Consider the following 18,016-nt stretch of genomic DNA (forward strand, 5'->3'; position numbering starts at 1 on the left):
CAGGAGAAAGGATGAACACTTTTCTGGACTCTGCTCTGTTATTCATTAAAATTACTATCTTTGCACACTGCATTGGAGCATTAGTGTTGTCGCACTATCTCAAACAAAGGGAAAAAAATCGTTGCTTCCCATTAATTACGTTATATAAAGGAGTTACAACAAAGCTTGATAATTAGTCGAGAGTGAGAACTTAAGCCCACCACCCCGCCCCCCTCCCACCTCCACCCCATTAAATGGTCCTGTGTCAATAATGCAAAGAAGCAATAAACATAGATGTTATACTTCTATTACCATTGAAGCCGTGATGGTCTTTGACGCAGGCTAATACATGCGTATTGTCGAGGGCTCAGGAGAAGCAAATCAACTTGAGATTGTCAGGATTTCAGCTATCCCGGCCTAAACTTTTATGAATCTAAGAACCAAAATATTTTTTTTCGTTTAGAAGACCATTATTGTTGATATCTACTCCAGATCCGAGCCTTTATCTACTTACAATGACTCCAGATAAATAATTCAGTTATCAGGGCCTAATCGTCAATAACGCTAGGATGTAAAAAGTCAAACATCCAGTCGACCAGCATTTAAAAGATCATTCGAGTTCCTCCAATCTATCAGTCTGTCAATCCAATGAATAGCATTGCAGACTGGGGTTTTCAATGCAGAAAAACTGATGGCTAATGTTTGTTTGCACCCGAAAATAAGAATGGCTACAGGTATGAGCCCTGCGGCACTCCCATTTCAACTACTGAAAATGCAGCAATGCTTTCGAATACGATGAAAGGAATGAAACCAACAATGTTTAACATAATTTATGCCACATTCATACATTTGACAATGCAGTATTTGGTGATTGCTCCTTTGGAGCTATAGACGATAATATCTCTGTTGACTCCATAGTCAATGATGGAAACAAGTAGCTGTACATTTCCAGAAAAAGTATGCAGATTGAGAACATAGGATTGATTTTGTAGTTGTCTAATCTACCATTTTTCCAAGATCTACTCGTCCACAAGATACTTTTAACGTGAAAACGGCAGTGTTTTTTCAAAACAACACTTTTACTTGTTAACAGATGTTAACATTAAGGATTACAATTCTTTTCTTAGAAGATCTTATGATTTTCCTTCAAGTGATAATTGGTCCTAAAATACCTTCCTGCTGTTAAAACCTGAAAATTCTATGCCCCTCACTTACCATCCGAGCATCCGAAGATAGTTTTAGGACACAGGGAAGCTGTGCTTATCGAGCAGTGTACTAGCTGGCAACTCTCCTCACTCTGGGTGAAAGTTTGGTCATGTCGGGTGCTCAAACCATCGATCTTCGGATCTGCAGAAAGCGCTTCTAGCCACCGAGCTATCTTCACACCTACACTGAGGCCTGAGGTTGCTGGAAATAGCGGGAGGGGGCATTTTTCCCCTCTCAAACTCGTTACAATTATCAAAATTTGAGGCAAAAAGATTTGAATCTATTTGTTTTCGTTTTCGATGCTTTTCAGTGATTTGAAATTTTCTTTTCAAATTCAATGGAAATAGGGTCTGCTTCATTTTGATTAGTGAGTCACATTCCAGATAAAATATTTGGGGGCATTGTCAAGATGGATGTGGATTTAAATCCTTTTGCATTTTAACGGTTTATACCGAGTTTCACATTAATGATTCGATTATCGACGAAGTTGTAGAGATAAAACTCTCTGCGAGCCTGTCTAATACTGTCTAATAAATTGTGCTTTGTTTCATTTCTATAAGCAAAAACGTAAAATTGAACTTTTTATAGTGGAGCTTTTTACGCGGGTAGGCTTTGCTATACTAGCATGAATTGTTTTATACTCTAAGCTATCTGTATAGACATATTGTCTAAATAGGTTTTTCATGAACAAAAGTAATTCAAGACAGTAGCATCCAATCTCCTACCTTATATTGATGCATGATAATTAGGTAGGATGAGGTGCCTTTCAGCTTTTTGAGTTGTCCTTGTTATTGAATGTCAAATCACAGAACATATAATTTGATAATGATAGACCTGTGTCTTGTCTGATGAAAATAACCAACAGTAACACCTAGGTGGGTGTCTAGCTGCCAGTGACGTAGTGTGACCTTTCTCGCTGGGGGAGGAGGGGAAGATGCAAAACCATATTTTACCGACAGAAATTCTTTCGCTACAATTGGCATAAAATTATTTTGTTAAAAACGGAAATCTACAGACGAGTTCTCTGAATGTTGGGGTTTTTCAGACGTTTTCACCACACCTCCACCCCCTCCCTCCCCACGTTACGCCCCTGCTATCAGCTTACTTATATTCATAGACAAAATTCGTGCTCTTAATTCCTGTCTCTCGATGGAGACTTAAGTCACTATGTAAAAAAATTACTGGGCACTGCGAAACGAGTGGCATCTGTTTTGTAATCCATGTGGCACGTGTTCCAAAGAGTTTCTAGAAAGGCCGTTACACGAGGGGCAGTCCCGAAGCAGATTTGGTGGTTATGTTTGTTACATAAGTACCTTTTTCGGTACAAAAACGTCCACCTCAAATACCATAGATGTTTAAATAACTGAATCAAATTCCTCCATCTCATTGCGCCGCGATTCACATTTCTGTGGTTTTCAGTCAATTTCTACCTAGTCATTTCTTTTGTGGTTAAAGGAAAGCTTCGGGCAAGAATGTGCAATGTAAAAGATAGTTGCCATTGTTGCCAAAAAGGTTCTGCAGCGAGGCATCTCTCGTTGCAAGCACCATTCCAAACCTTCATGTTTCAGCAGTGCCGTCGGAACGAAATTCATATTGGGGGCTGCCCATTGTATTCCTTCTCATTCAGTACACAGTTATAAAGGAAACATACAACAGTTTGACAATTATTGGAGGGGCTCCAGCCCCCAGACCCCCGGTTCCGACGGGCCTGTTCAGAAAGTTCAAGAAGATTGACTCAACATTATTTCAGGAAATCATTTTAAATCCGGTTTAGAATGAGTGAGAAGTTGCCTCTCTAAGATTGTTTGTGGCAAGCGTTAAGAAAAAGGCAACAAAAAGGCTTGTGTCATTGTATCCCTGTCAATTGTCCACGGGGAAGTGTATAGTCTGTGCTGGCGTACCACTTTATGGCCACACTTTTTACAGACAATTTTTCTTAAAATCTTCATTGCCCAGCTAGATCTACATACAGTATCTGGACGAAAGAGCTAAGGGGCCCGAGCCCCTTCCATAAATGTTTAAAGATGCATAAATTTTCAATAGGTAGGTTTGAGAACCTCTATGTTCTATATTGGTTAAAATCAAAACCTCTCCCCCAACATTTCGAAACCTACCCTGGCCCTAGTCTGGACGTTTTATTGAAACTTTAACAGAGAAAGCTTTGCGAGAACAAGTGTGTTGGCATTATCAAAGGGCATAATCGATATTGAAACTATGGGACCAGGCGTAATTTACTTGTGGGTTAATGTGGGGGATGTACCTTCATCAACCAACTAAAAAAACAGTAAGTTGCAAGCAAAATATCCTGGTAAAAGCAAATGTGTTTTTATGGAATGAATTCTTAATCTGCGAAGCAGGTATGTTTTTACAATATGCATGTCTAAGGGATGCATTTTCAAAAAGTGCGTTTTAGATAATGAACTACATGTCGCTTGTGAGAACGTTTGTTCTGTTCTTTCCATATCGTTACCCTGTATTTTTGTGCTTTCTATCTAGAATTGATGAAACTTAGTACTAAACTGGAGATTACTCTCTTGACAAAAAGAGTATATCATTTTCTATCTAGCACTTATCAACTACTTCTAACCAAGCAATAATTTATTACAGCGAATTTGACTCAATCTGTGACTTTAGTTTGTTAAAATGTAAGCTGATTTGCTAACCATTGATCTTTGCTAGTTGTTCTGCTAATCAGTGCTCATTAATGTTTACTTCTCAGTTTGAAATTCTTTAGAAACTAAAAAAAATCATTGCTTTAGATATTTTGATGGAAAGCAAGTATTTTCAAGATATGTAGTCTCTTAAAATGAATGCTTCCCAAGCGAGGTCCCTGAGCACTGCACTTTGTTTTCAGTTGCTCATAAAAATCCTAGATTTTATCGATTTAGATAGGTCAAAATGCCAAACCTCTCGGATAGTTAGAAACAAATCAAATCAAATCTGAATTGCTGCAGGGAAGTAATTAAAAGGTGATTTTGGAACACCATGAGACTTTTGATCGTTGTACAAAATTTCTCACAACAAAACCTTTCTCGATCAATTTACCGCAGGAAAAGCGGAAAGCTAAACAATTTCTTACAGAATTGTTTCAAAACATTACAAACAATCTCTTTGCTTCTATGAAACAAAGAAATTGACTTCCTAATGGGTTCGAACAGCGAGTGGTTTGATATCATTATTGAATTCTTCGCTGAATTACTTTGAATGGGCAATTGCCAACAACTTACGTACGTAAATTTTATCACAAGTAACTCTACAACTAAACACATGTAAATAAATGGAAATCTGCTTAGCTTAACGAACTTAGAGAATAGCAACGCTTTTTGTGGCATGCGACTGCATACGAAACAATGGCAGTGCATTCGGCATCTTCAGTACTGTAATCTTGCGATTTTTATCAAAATTCTTGTACGGATCATTCAAATGTCATGATGAGAATCTCACATTGAAAAATCTGGTAACTATACAAAAGTCACGAGATTCAACACGACTTGGACTGATGGCATAAAACAGGAATAGAGATGCACAAGAAGTCATCACACTTTCCCGTAAACGCGTGAAACAAAGCTGGGGTAAAACTGGAGCTTGCGAGGCTTGAAGAGCAAATTTATTAGGAAACAGTGACGCTAACAAAAATATCTGCTACAGCCATTACGGAGGTTTTTAAGTTTTTAGTTAGTTTCAATTCTAAGTGAGTATGTAGCATCAAGGCGAGTCCGTCTTTCCAAAAATGGATGAAACCGAGGTTGAAATTTTCAACTTGACAGAAGAAATACGCAGAGTTATACGAGAAGTAAAAAGAGCAAACCGTGAGTGTGATTCGTCCTATCTAGAGAACCAGGACACTGCATCATGTGTACAAATCCTAGCACAAGCAGTGGGAAAATTGCTTTGTAACTACGAAAATGCTAAGGAAGAAATAGACCGATTAGAACTGCGAAATGTAGACCTTTTGAGCAGAGAAATTGAATTAAACAGTAATTGTGTACGATACCAGATGCAATTAGTTATACAGGAGAATTTTGTTAAGGAACAAGGGGCAAAACTACGGTTGATGGACGAGGAGTTGGAAAATGTCCGCTTTATTTTAGAGCAAAGAATTGAGGAAGAAAACAGGATGAATATGCTAAGAGACATTCACGAAATGGAGTTTACTGTGAAAGCAGCCGAAAATGAAGACAATTTGCAAGAAGCGTTGTCTGAAAAAGAGGCAACAATGGCGGGACTCGAACTGTGTGTACATCAATTGACGGAGGAGATTTTCAAAGTCAATGACGTCATTGATAAGCAGCATATTGAGCTAGAAAAGAAAGATATTTTGCTTAAAGAAGCTTCAGAGAGAATCCAAATGGTAGAGAGTGAGAACGAGAATTTTCTTTCAAGACTTATATCACTTAGAGAAGAACCAGGTTTAGCAAAAAATAATTTAGAGGACAGGGGTGCAAGGAGCACTGTGGCAACCGAAGAGGACGCATTAAGACAAAGCGTTGAGAATGAACCTCAGTTGGATTTACAATTGAGCGATCGTAGACGATGTTGTGAAAAAGAAAGAGAAAATGGTAATATTTTGATCGTTGATGACGAATATTTACGCAAAGATATTCAAAAGCATCAAGCAGTTCATAAGATAGACGGTGGTGTGGAAAGTCAATGGGAAACCACAAATGCAAAGTCTTTATTTCAGAAAAACAAAAGGCCAGTTAAGAAACACAGGCTTAGGTGCTTTCAAGGTGACCGCAGTGTCTCGACTGGAATTTCGAAAGAACACAAAGAGATTACATTTGATAGAACTAACAATTCAGTGGCAAGAGCTCCTACAAATTGCGTGAGAGGTTCGCATGAAAATCGAGAGAGAAGAATGGATACGTTTAGATTTGACGTTAATGCAAATGCTGTGTCGAATGCAAACGAACCCAGTGCTTCGCTTGTCAAGAATTCGGCAGTTAACACCGAAAACCTTCATGCAACATTTGATTCTCAGATAGCTGAAGGGAATTTCGAAAATGTTGAAATCAATGAAAGAACAAAAGGAAACGCGAAGGAATCCCCAGAAGATTTGCAAAAACAGGATTTGGATCGAATTACTAACGGTTACCAGATTGAAACGGGACAGGGACAAGTTTCAAAAAAACTTTCGTTAAAAAGCGATAAATCGCAGGCAACGGTCATGGAAGAGAAAAATACAAGCAACATCGGGGAGTTCGCAAGAATCAACGAAACAATTCAAGTTGCATATACAATAAACGAACAAGAATCAGATACTGAGGATTCCGAATTGAATGACACTGTTGAATTATCTTTGACTCTTGAAGAAAACAATTTAAGTGAGGTCGAAATGAGGTTAATGCAGTCGGATGATAGCAGTGACAGTTCATGTAATGAAAAGGAGGACGAGCACGAAAATTTGAATGAAAATCAAAGGGAATTGGAAACAGTTGAGACATCTAAAACAACTGTACCAGCACTTGAAATGCAAGCAAACGATATCAACCTAATCGAAGATACTGCTGCGTTAGAAGTAGAAGTAGCACCTGCAGAAGTTCCAGTTTTAGAGCCACCAACAATGGAAGCACCAGAGACACCTGAAATCTTAAAGCCAGCAGTGGAAGTGCCTGAAGCAGACAGCGACAAAATGGAAGCTACTGCTGCGTTAGATATAGAGGTACCATCTGCAGAAGTGCCAGTTCTAGAGACAGCAACGGTGGAAGCACCAGAGACACTTGAAAACACAGCACCAGCTTTGGAAGTGCCAGAGGCAGAATGCAACAGCATTGAAGTTCCTGCTGCGTTGGAAGAAGAAGTACCATCTACAGAGGTATCGGTTTTAGAGACACAAGCAATGGAGGCACCAGAGACACCTGAAATCTTAACATCAGCTGTGGAAATGGTGGAGGCAGAAAGCAATAAAACTGAAGTTACAGCTGCTTTAGAAATAGAAGTACCATCTACAGAAGTCCCGGTTTTAGAGACACAAACGTTTGAAGGACTGGATACAACTGAAGTCACAGAACCAGCTGTAGAAGTGACAGGAACAGACAGCAATAAAATTGAAGTTACATCTGCAATAAAAGTAGAGGTACCATCTGCAGAAATGCCAGTTTTGGAGACACCAACAATGAAAGTACAAGAGACACCTGAAATTGCAATACCAGCTGTAGAAGAGCCAGTTTTAAAGACATCAACAATGAAAGCACCAGAGACACCTGAAATTGCAATACCAGCTGTAGAAGAGCCAGTTTTAGAGAGACCAACAATGAAAGCACCAGAGACACCTGAATTTGCAATACCAGCTGTAGAAGAGCCAGTTTTAGAGACACCAACAGTAGAAGCACCAGAGACACCTGAAATTGCAACACCAGCTGTAGAAGTGCCAGTTTTAGAGACACCAACAATGGAAGCACCAGAGACACCTGAAATTGCAATACCAGCTGTAGAAGAACCAGTTTTAGAGACACCAACAGTGGAAGCACCAGAGACACCTGAAATTGCAATACCAGCTGTAGAAGAGCCAGTTTTAGAGACACCAACAGTGAAAGCACCAGAGGAACCTGAAATTGCAACACCTGCTGTAGAAGTGCCAGTTTTAGAGACACCAACAGTGGAAGCACCAGAGACACCTGAAATTGCAATACCAGCTGTAGAAGAGCCAGTTTTAGAGACACCAACAGTGAAAGCACCAGAGGAACCTGAAATTGCAACACCTGCTGTAGAAGTGCCAGTTTTAGAGAGACCAACAATGAAAGCACCAGAGACACCTGAAATTGCAATACCAGCTGTAGAAGAGCCAGTTTTAGAGACACCAACAGTAAAAGAACCAGAGACACCTAAAATTGCAACACCTGCTGTAGAAGTGCCAGTTTTAGAGAGACCAACAGTGGAAGCACCAGAGGAACCTGAAATTGCAACACCTGCTGTAGAAGTGCCAGTTTTAGAGAGACCAACAATGAAAGCACCAGAGACACCTGAAATTGCAATACCAGCTGTAGAAGAGCCAGTTTTAGAGACACCAACAGTAAAAGAACCAGAGACACCTAAAATCGCAACACCTGCTGTAGAAGTGCCAGTTTTAGAGAGACCAACAGTGGAAGCACCAGAGACACCTGAAATTGCAATACCAGCTGTAGAAGAGCCAGTTTTAGAGACACCAACAGTGGAAGCACTAGAGACACCTGAAATTGCAACACCAGCTGTAGAAGAGCCAGTTTTAAAGACATCAACAATGAAAGCACCAGAGACACCTGAAATTGCAATACCAGCTGTAGAAGAGCCAGTTTTAGAGACACCAACAGTGGAAGCACCAGAGGAACCTGAAATTGCAACACCTGCTGTAGAAGTGCCAGTTTTAGAGAGACCAACAATGAAAGCACCAGAGACACCTGAAATTGCAATACCAGCTGTAGAAGAGCCAGTTTTAGAGACACCAACAGTGGAAGCACCAGAGACACCTGAAATTGCAATACCAGCTGTAGAAGAGCCAGTTTTAGAGACACCAACAGTGGAAGCACTAGAGACACCTGAAATTGCAACACCAGCTGTAGAAGAGCCAGTTTTAAAGACATCAAAAATGAAAGCACCAGAGACACCTGAAATTGCAATACCAGCTGTAGAAGAGCCAGTTTTAGAGACACCAACAGTGGAAGCACTAGAGACACCTGAAATTGCAACACCAGCTGTAGAAGAGCCAGTTTTAAAGACATCAACAATGAAAGCACCAGAGACACCTGAAATTGCAATACCAGCTGTAGAAGAGCCAGTTTTAGAGACACCAACAGTGGAAGCACCAGAGGAACCTGAAATTGCAACACCTGCTGTAGAAGTGCCAGTTTTAGAGACACCAACAGTGGAAGCACCAGAGACACCTGAAATTGCAATACCAGCTGTAGAAGAACCAGTTTTAGAGACACCAACAGTGGAAGCACCAGAGACACCTGAAATTGCAATACCAGCTGTAGAAGAGCCAGTTTTAGAGACACCAACAGTGAAAGCACCAGAGGAACCTGAAATTGCAACACCTGCTGTAGAAGTGCCAGTTTTAGAGACACCAACAGTGGAAGCACCAGAGACACCTGAAATTGCAATACCAGCTGTAGAAGAGCCAGTTTTGGAGACACCAACAGTGAAAGCACCAGAGGAACCTGAAATTGCAACACCTGCTGTAGAAGTGCCAGTTTTAGAGAGACCAACAATGAAAGCACCAGAGACACCTGAAATTGCAATACCAGCTGTAGAAGAGCCAGTTTTAGAGACACCAACAGTGGAAGCACCAGAGACACCTGAAATTGCAACACCAACTGTAGAAGTGCCAGTTTTAGAGACACCAACAGTGGAAGCACCAGAGGAACCTGAAATTGCAACACCTGCTGTAGAAGTGCTAGTTTTAGAGACACCAACAGTGGAAGCACCAGAGGAACCTGCAATTGCAACACCTGCTGTAGAAGTGCCAGTTTTAGAGACACCAACAGTGGAAGCACCAGAGACACCTGAAATTGCAATACCAGCTGTAGAAGAGCCAGTTTTAGAGACACCAACAGTAAAAGAACCAGAGAAACCTAAAATTGCAACACCTGCTGTAGAAGTGCCAGTTTTAGAGAGACCAACAGTGGAAGCACCAGAGACACCTGAAATTGCAATACCAGCTGTAGAAGAGCCAGTTTTAGAGACACCAACAGTGAAAGCACCAGAGGAACCTGAAATTGCAACACCTGCTGTAGAAGTGCCAGTTTTAGAGACACCAACAATGAAAGCACCAGAGACACCTGAAATTGCAATACCAGCTTTAGAAGAGCCAGTTTTAGAGACACCAACAGTGGAAGCACCAGAGACACCTGAAATTGCAACACCAGCTGTAGAAGTGCCAGTTTTAGAGAAACCAACAATGGAAGCACCAGAGACACCTGAAATTGCAACACCATTTACAGAAGTACCAGTTTTAGAGACACCAACAATGGAAGCACTGGATACACCTGAAATCACAAAAGCAGCTGTAGAAGTGCCAGGAACAGACAGCAATAAAATTGAAGTTAATGCTGCGCTAAAAGTGGAGGTACCATCTGCAGAAATGCCAGTTTTAGAGACACCAACAGTGGAAGCACAAAGGACACCTGAATTTGTAACACCATCTGCAGAAGTGCCAGTTTTAGAGACACCAATAACAGAAGCACTAGAGTCGCCTGAAGTTGCAACACTAGCTGTGGAAGATCCAGGAACAGACAGCAAAAAAATCGAAATTACTTCTGTGTTAGAAGTAGAAGTGTCATCTAGAGAGGTACCAGTTTTAGAGACACCAACAGTGGAATTACCAGAAGAAAAAGAGGTGGTTTTATCTGCGGTATCAGATTCACAGGAATTGAAAATAGCATATTCAAATGATGTTTGCGTTCCTTCGTCGAATGAAAATGCTGAAAATCTAAATTTAGCTTTGAATAGAGCTGCCTTTGGTGATCTGGATGATGGGAAGGTAAACATTGTCAAAGAATCGGAAACATTGAGCATGAATATTGAAAGCCCAAATCGATCGTCCCTTGAAATCCCATCAAATCTTGTTTCAAGCCTCATAAAAGAAAATATGGAACTTAGAGAAAAGATGGAGCTTTTAAATGCTGATAAGTCGCTATTGTTAAAGGAGCTCGATTCTGTCAAAACTGGAGATAGAGCACAGAAGGAATTGCGAATGGAGGTCGACACAGTAGTTGCCGAAAAGTTACTTCTTTTAGAGCAGATTCGAGCTCTAAAAGGTATAATGCTTGACTTCGACGAGAAGTATAAAGAAGAAACTGAACGTTTAATCAAAGAGAAGGATGAGCTGAAAAATTTGCTGGAGGGCCTTAACAATTCGGTAGTAATAAATGAACATGATTTAAAAGCTGCAGAGGATAGAGAAAAGTACCTGATCTCCAGAAATGAAAAAGCTGTTGCTGAGATACAAGCCTTGGAAGATAGGTTAGGTAAGCATAAACCCCAGCCAGATGAGATACAAGTGGCATGCAACGAATGCGAGGCTTTGCGCAAACAGCTAGCAGAGGAGCAAGAAAAGGTTGCTGATCTGAAGATAGAATTTTCCAAGTCAGTTTCTTCCGGAGATGTCGATTTAGATGAGTCTTACGGTGCAAAGGAACCAATAAGCCCTGGAGCAGCTGCTAGGGGGAAAAAGAAGAAGAGATTCTCGCTGTTGTGTACATAAGGTAAGCTTTTGAAATCTACCCTATAAACACTTTTTTGCTCTACTTTAGATGAAAGTAACGTTGTAAATTTTTTACTTAGTACTTGAAGTTACATCTAGAAATGTTTAAGAAATATAGGAATCAGAGACAGTTGCTGTATCGCCAGTGCTATAGAAATAGTTAGGTCAGTGTGAAGTACTTACTCTTTTTGTCGCTCATTGATAATGTTTATTCACCGAGTCAATTGCTTTCTTGTTTTCCAAGTTCAAAACAGCCAAATTTCCTTATAAGTGATCAGTATTCAGGGCCGCCGGACGCAGTTTTGAACAGGGGGGGGCCAAAACGAATAAAAAGGGCACAAATATTTGTTTCCGAAACATTAGTAAGTGCCAAAAATGGTACAGATTTCACGGTAATTTAGACAATTATAAAAATTATGACACACGTTGGACATAATAATGATATTAATTTTCTTACTTTCATATTTAAACAATTTTGTCCCCCTTGGTATTCGCACCATCCCCACTTAAACACAAATTCGTTCGCCTCCATGGTTTTTTTTAAAGCTAAAAAATTTTATGGTTAAGTCATCTTCACACAACCGGCTGAAGGTGCGGGCACATTCTTCACTGTCATAGCAAATTTAATTTGCAACATTGATTAAGTTTATCTCGTCAGTCTTATGAACGAAACAAGTTTTTAACTCTCCTTAAACTTGACCCCGGGGGGCTCAGTCTGTTGGTAAAACGTATTACATATGAGTTCCGAAAAACTCGAAAAAAGCTAGAATTCTTGGACATAGAATCTTGAAAATTGGGTTGCATTCTTAATCAGTCAAAGGGAAACACAAAAAGGGCAGGAATTTACTGACATGATGTTGCAGATAACTTTCTAGATAAATCAATGGCATATTGAAGTACAACAAATTTTGCAGTACGTCTAGTCTTGTATATTGTTCTAATCCTAGATAAGAAATTTAAGTCTTTGTTAGCATGTACTCATTGCAGAGACACAACTTTTTCATTTCCTCATAGAAAACATTGGACACAATGTTGTGAAGCAAGCAATATGTTGCAGTTATAGTTTTACAGATGTCTGATTTTGTTAATATATATGTCAAGAACCACAGGGATCGTTGTTGAAATCAAATTTAGTGAACTCTGCTTTTTAACTTGCCTAGTCATAAGTTTAAGAAAAATAATAGTTCTAACATGAATTGCTATCAAAAATTCCTGCTCAAGATTGAATATTCTCAGTGAAAGAGTTACACAATTTTGGCAAAGGCACAGAATAGGGTACATTTTACGCATCCCAGAATCAGAGATAGGGCTCCAGTTTCTACTTTCAAGAACGCACACGATATACATTGGACCAACTGACTGTGCCCGCCGGGGACTTGACCGGACCTTTCACTAATGCGTTTGTTGCTGAAGTCATACTAAGGAAATTTTCTCGCGAAAATGGCAGTCTCCTTCACAGATGATATCATTCACCAACAGGAGCTTGCGCTTTTTGCATCAAGACCAAGTAAAGATTTAAGGAATTTTCAATGAATGGTCCTTCAACAACGTTCAGAGTTATGTTATTTTACTTGGCTTTTTAAGGCAGAATATCTGGCATTGAAAAAACACACGCAATATATTTTTCAAAAAGGGGCACTTGTTTAAACTTTTTGCAAACAGGGGGGGCCTGTGCCCCCGTGGCCCCCCTGGCTCCGGCGGCCCTGGTATTTAGGTAGACAGTTCAGCTACAAGTCATCAGTGGCGGTTTTAGTGGGTCCCGGGGGGCACGGCCCCAGGCCCCGTACTTGTGGAAGGACCCCGCAGATGTTTTCGGCGCCTGACCCCGCTGTCCCTAAAACCGCCGCTGCACGTCAGTCATTCTTTGATATCAAATCGATTTCTCTATTATCACATCATGACATTATCTTTGTATCCCATCACCGTGTGGCTATTTTTTGTATTCCATAAATAAAACTTCATTAGGATGTCAGGATACAGTTGACCTAAGAAATTTTAAAGGGCATACATAAAAGCACATGAAAAACTTCGCAATTCATAAGAATTTTTATAGCATTTCTTACATGGCATCTTTTTCATCATTAACTTGTTGATGCCTGAAGAACTATTCTGATTTTCTTTTGTTCGATAATTTTACCTTATTGTTATAAATTTGTCATAATTCATTTAATATTCACGACTGCATGTGGTGTTTGCGGATATTGCGAATGTCGCCAAATTTTAATTATTAAGGTCACTTGAAAACCAAAAATTTTGACCATGATATCCTGTCCAAAAGAGTATAAAGTCTGCTTGCCCAAGCTGCACAGTGCTAAGCACTCAAGGTGTACTGGCGGCAGATGCCAGCTGAATCAAAACAATAAATACAGGTCCAAAGTGGGAGGAAATTTACTAGTTGAAAATGGTTGGTATAGGGGCAAATTCTCCAGAGCTTATTTTGGCCGACCACCTCTACTTGATGCTCGTAGAATTATTCGCATTGATGTCTCATTCCTAAAATTTTCTCTCAAAGCGCTCATAATTTTTTTTGAGAATATGTACTACACTTTGACCGCAACCTAATGTCCCAGCTTATGTGCCATGTCCTGCTCTTGGTCTTTTTGCTCAAATATACAAACCTATTCATGAATAGTATTAGCATAAGTGGCTTCAGCCAGAAGGACTGCGGAAATGTGGCTTTTGTCTAATTTCTTTGAACGTTTCACCTTTGCTTCTTGTTTCAGAATAACTACCGCAAATTTAACTAGCTTGCTATCAAAATGCCTCCCATCAAAGTCGTCAAGCACCTTGTTTAGCCTGTTCTCTTTTCGATAAACATGTAGAGAACGAAACCTTTCTGCATCCTTTCATGCTTAGGTAGTTGCGTTCAATCACTAACTTAGGCCCTTTTTATTCAGCTATTTCTGATGTTTTATATTTATGTAATTTATGTTCTTATTAAAAAATTCTTATATGGAAATCAATTCTTTCTCACTAATAAAATCGCCCTGCTAACAGGACGTGTTGTGCAAATAACAGAATAGAGGCATGCACTCTAAAATTTTAACTAGTGAAATTAGTAGATTTACTTGACCAAGGTTTGACTCCTGACAGGTATCATGGTCAACCGAAATAACAGGTTGCTCTGAGGCTGGTTGAGTAACCCAGCAACAATTTTAAATAGCTTAAATGCTCCATAGGAACCACGTGAAAACGAAATTTGATGCAAATTGTGTAATTATCGTATCTACAAGCAATATATTTCAATCATTTTATCAAAAGCAGAAAAACTGTATATCCTTATAGCTTCGTTAACTACAGGAAATATTAGTAAATTTATTTTGGTTTGAAAATCGTTTGTGGAATAACTTAATTGAGTCGATGACAGGTTTATTTTTCAGCAGCAGATTGTTGACTTTCTGTCCTTAGGCACTAGCATAGCTTCGAATTTTTTAGATATGTTAAAGTACCAGAAAGGCTAAGGTTCGCAAATGACTGCACAACATTTATTTTACTTATTAGTCTGCCCGCTTTTTGAGCATTGAAGTCTTTGGGTTTCAATTGTTGTATTTAACAAATTTTGAATTTTCATTATAAACATATTCAGGTCATTTCAAATTTGTGACATTTCCTTAGTTTATAGAGGCACTGACTACAGACCCAAGGGTCCGCGGTTCGAGTGCCTGGCATTACCAAACTTTCACCCAGAGTGGGGAACGTTGCCAGCTCTTTGTACTTCCAGGCGTAGGAATCACGAGGTGTGGTCATATCGAGAGGAAAGACCAAGACACTGCTCGATAAGCATAAGCTTCTCAGTGCCCTAAAAACTACCTTCGGATGCTAGGTAGAAACAAATACAACAAATACAACAAACATTTGTGTCTTTATTTGAGCAGAGAATATGACACTTTCAACGAGAACTATAAATGAACAAATGGAACATACGTGATAAAGCTGAATCATATTTTTCGACTCCACTGAATGAATTTGAATTCAAGTTTGAAATTTACTATATTTGATTTGATGACTTGATTCGACTTAATTTGACTTGCCTTACTTGACTTACTTGACTTGAATTGACTTGAATTGACTTGAATTTACTTGAATTGACTTGACTTTGACTTGATTTGAATTACTTGACTTGACTTGATTTGATTTTATTTGATTTTATTTTATTTTATTTTATTTTATTTTATTTTATTTTATTTTATTTTATTTGACTTGATTTGACTTGATTTGATTTGATTTGATTTTATTTTATTTGATTTGACTTGATTTGATTTTATTTTATTTTATTTGACTTGATTTGATTTGATTTGATTTGACTTGATTTGACTTGACTTGATTTGATTTGATTTGATTTGATTTGATTTGATTTGATTTTTTTCATCCTTTCAGATTCACGTAGAGAAGTTGAAGATGAAGTTGATTAGAAGTTGGTTGTGGCTTTAGACGATTCTGAACCTATCATTGCTCAAAAAGAATTTCCATGAGGCTGGTATTTGAGCGCAGTTACTCTATTGCATTTGTTTTGCAAATATTTTTATTAAATATATCTTTTTTAAATATAGATCAAATTTTAATTGATATTTATTACCTGCTTAGCATGTAATTACTTGAAGTTGCCATGGAATTATTGAAAGTAAGGCTCTGTCTTTCAAAGGGATTACCAAAGCTGCAAATATGTTCATCATCAATCATGGTATTTTTGATTAATCACAATCAGATTTTCATGAAAATAATAGAAAGTTTGCTGAGTGAAACTATTGATTCTGAAGCCTTCGTAGAAGCATGCTCAAAAAGTAAAACATAAACAAAATAGAAGGAAAATATTCCATAGGGCGTATACGACACTCACACTAACCTATGCTCTCTATTTTCTATTACAAAAGGATATTTGCTTTTTCATCATGTAAAGCCCTGGAAAACGTTTTGCCGGGGCTTAAGTTGCTTCGTGTCAAGTAAGACTGATTTTAACAAAAAACACTGCCTCATAAAAATTGCAGAAAAAGTCACCCAGTTGTGACTTTGCAGTTTTGCATTCCTTTTTTATCTATTTTATTGAATATTCTTGACATTGGACTTGCTAGTAAATGACAATGGACAATATTTATTCAAATTTATGATTAGATTAAAATTAAATATTTCTGCATTTATAAATGTAACTGAAATCGTTTTGTAAGGTGATTATACAAATGTATATACATATTCGTTATAAAAAATATTGTTCGTCAAAGTCCGTAGAAAAACTTTGCTATATTTTAAATATGTAAGCTATCTATGAGTATATATGTTAAAGTATAATGTATCTTTAACAGTGAATAGTGTTCGAAAGTCTGGATTTTAAATCGACACTTTTACCTGTTTTTTATCAGTGAATCGTGAATTCCAATTTCTATTAAAGAAAAAATAATTCTAATTAAATTAAAGTTGATGCTCAAAAAAGTCATAATAAGTAGAAAGTAAAAAAGATTGCGATGACTGATTTTGAATATTCAGAGTACTAGAACATTCAATAACTTGTGAAAAAGAGAAAAATTTAAAAGTCTTTTAAAAGATCAAAGTGCTGTATTTGTATTCAATTAGATTTTTAAATGTACTGTATATTAAAAAAAACTGCATTATTACCACTTATGACTTTTCATTTGTCTTTTATATAAGCAATTTGTAAAACAGCTCTCAATGACGTTTTTCTCGTGATTTTCCTTCGTTACATTTGACAGTTTTTCTAGCTGCTCGGTTTTTGAAAAAGCGTTGGGATTTGTGAATTCGTTAAGTTAGCAAAAATTTAATTCCATTACATATACCAGTCAGGACAGGGGTAAAAGCAGCAGTTGCCCTGCGTTGTAACAACAATTTGCAGTTGTGGGGCAATGCTCAAATTCTTAGACTTCACCCTCAATCTGCGCAAAGGTACCTACAAACCCTACAAAAAGTCCACAACAAAGAGCTACAGATTTTTCAGACCCTGACTGCTTCTCTTGTATAGGAAAATATGTTCCTAAAATAACAGAAATATTTGGACTAAATCAAGCATACAAAGGTTACATAGCCACTATGAGTCAAAAACAGAACCATGAATCAATTACACAATGTCAAAAAAGTAAACTGTAAGTTTTTCGTAGCCATTCACTTGAAAATTCTTCAGAAGACAAAGCTCGAGTTAGGTTTCTTTTTGAAAAAAAGGTGAGTCAAGGCACTCTGACAAAAAGGTGTGCTGCATTTTTTTTAAGAACCAGTAGATTTAGGCTCAAGCTCACTGTTCTGCGTTTTTTTTGAAAATCTGAGGCTGCATTGTTCTTAATTTGTTCTTAAGTTGATAGGGTGTGAGCAGTGAAATTGCCAGCTTTTTGCTCTAGGGTGGTGTTCAGGCCTCATTTGCCAACAAAGTGGGTGAGACAGCCTTCATTTGCCGACAAGTTTGAACATTCACCGAAAAAGCACCTACACATGGCTAAAAGTCCTCGTTTTTTAGATAAAATGGTGTTAAAAATTGTATTTTACAGTAGCTCAGCCTCAGCTTGTTCTTAATTTGTTCTTAACTTTTGACCAATTTTGAAGCTCTTGTTCTTATAAAATTGTTCTTATAAAAAAGAGTGCATATCGCCCTATTGGGGCATCAATGTACGTCATAGATGAAAAAAGGCATCCATCACTTGCCGAAGCATAATC

The 18,016-nt window shown here is 38.3% G+C and overlaps 1 protein-coding gene across 2 annotated transcripts; it reads left to right on the forward strand.

The window, feature by feature from the left end:
* Window positions 1–4,389: 4,389 nt before the first annotated feature.
* Window positions 4,390–18,016, forward strand: LOC135683506 (uncharacterized). Of its 2 annotated transcripts, XM_089109263.1 has the most exons (3): window positions 4,390–10,230; window positions 10,300–11,366; window positions 15,743–18,016. In XM_089109263.1, exons 1-2 carry the CDS (start codon window positions 4,916–4,918, stop codon window positions 11,363–11,365), a joined length of 6,381 nt encoding a protein of 2,126 aa, XP_088965389.1. In that variant the 5' UTR covers window positions 4,390–4,915; the 3' UTR covers window position 11,366; window positions 15,743–18,016. The 2 variants fall into 2 exon arrangements, with proteins under 2 accessions (XP_088965389.1, XP_065054842.2); XM_065198770.2 differs by having other exon boundaries at window positions 4,390–11,366; window positions 15,743–18,013.

The sequence above is a fragment of the Rhopilema esculentum genome, chromosome 7, assembly GCF_057945365.1.
Source record: "Rhopilema esculentum isolate cy_ngs chromosome 7, ASM5794536v1, whole genome shotgun sequence".
In the NCBI taxonomy this organism is placed as follows: Eukaryota; Metazoa; Cnidaria; class Scyphozoa; order Rhizostomeae; family Rhizostomatidae; genus Rhopilema; species Rhopilema esculentum.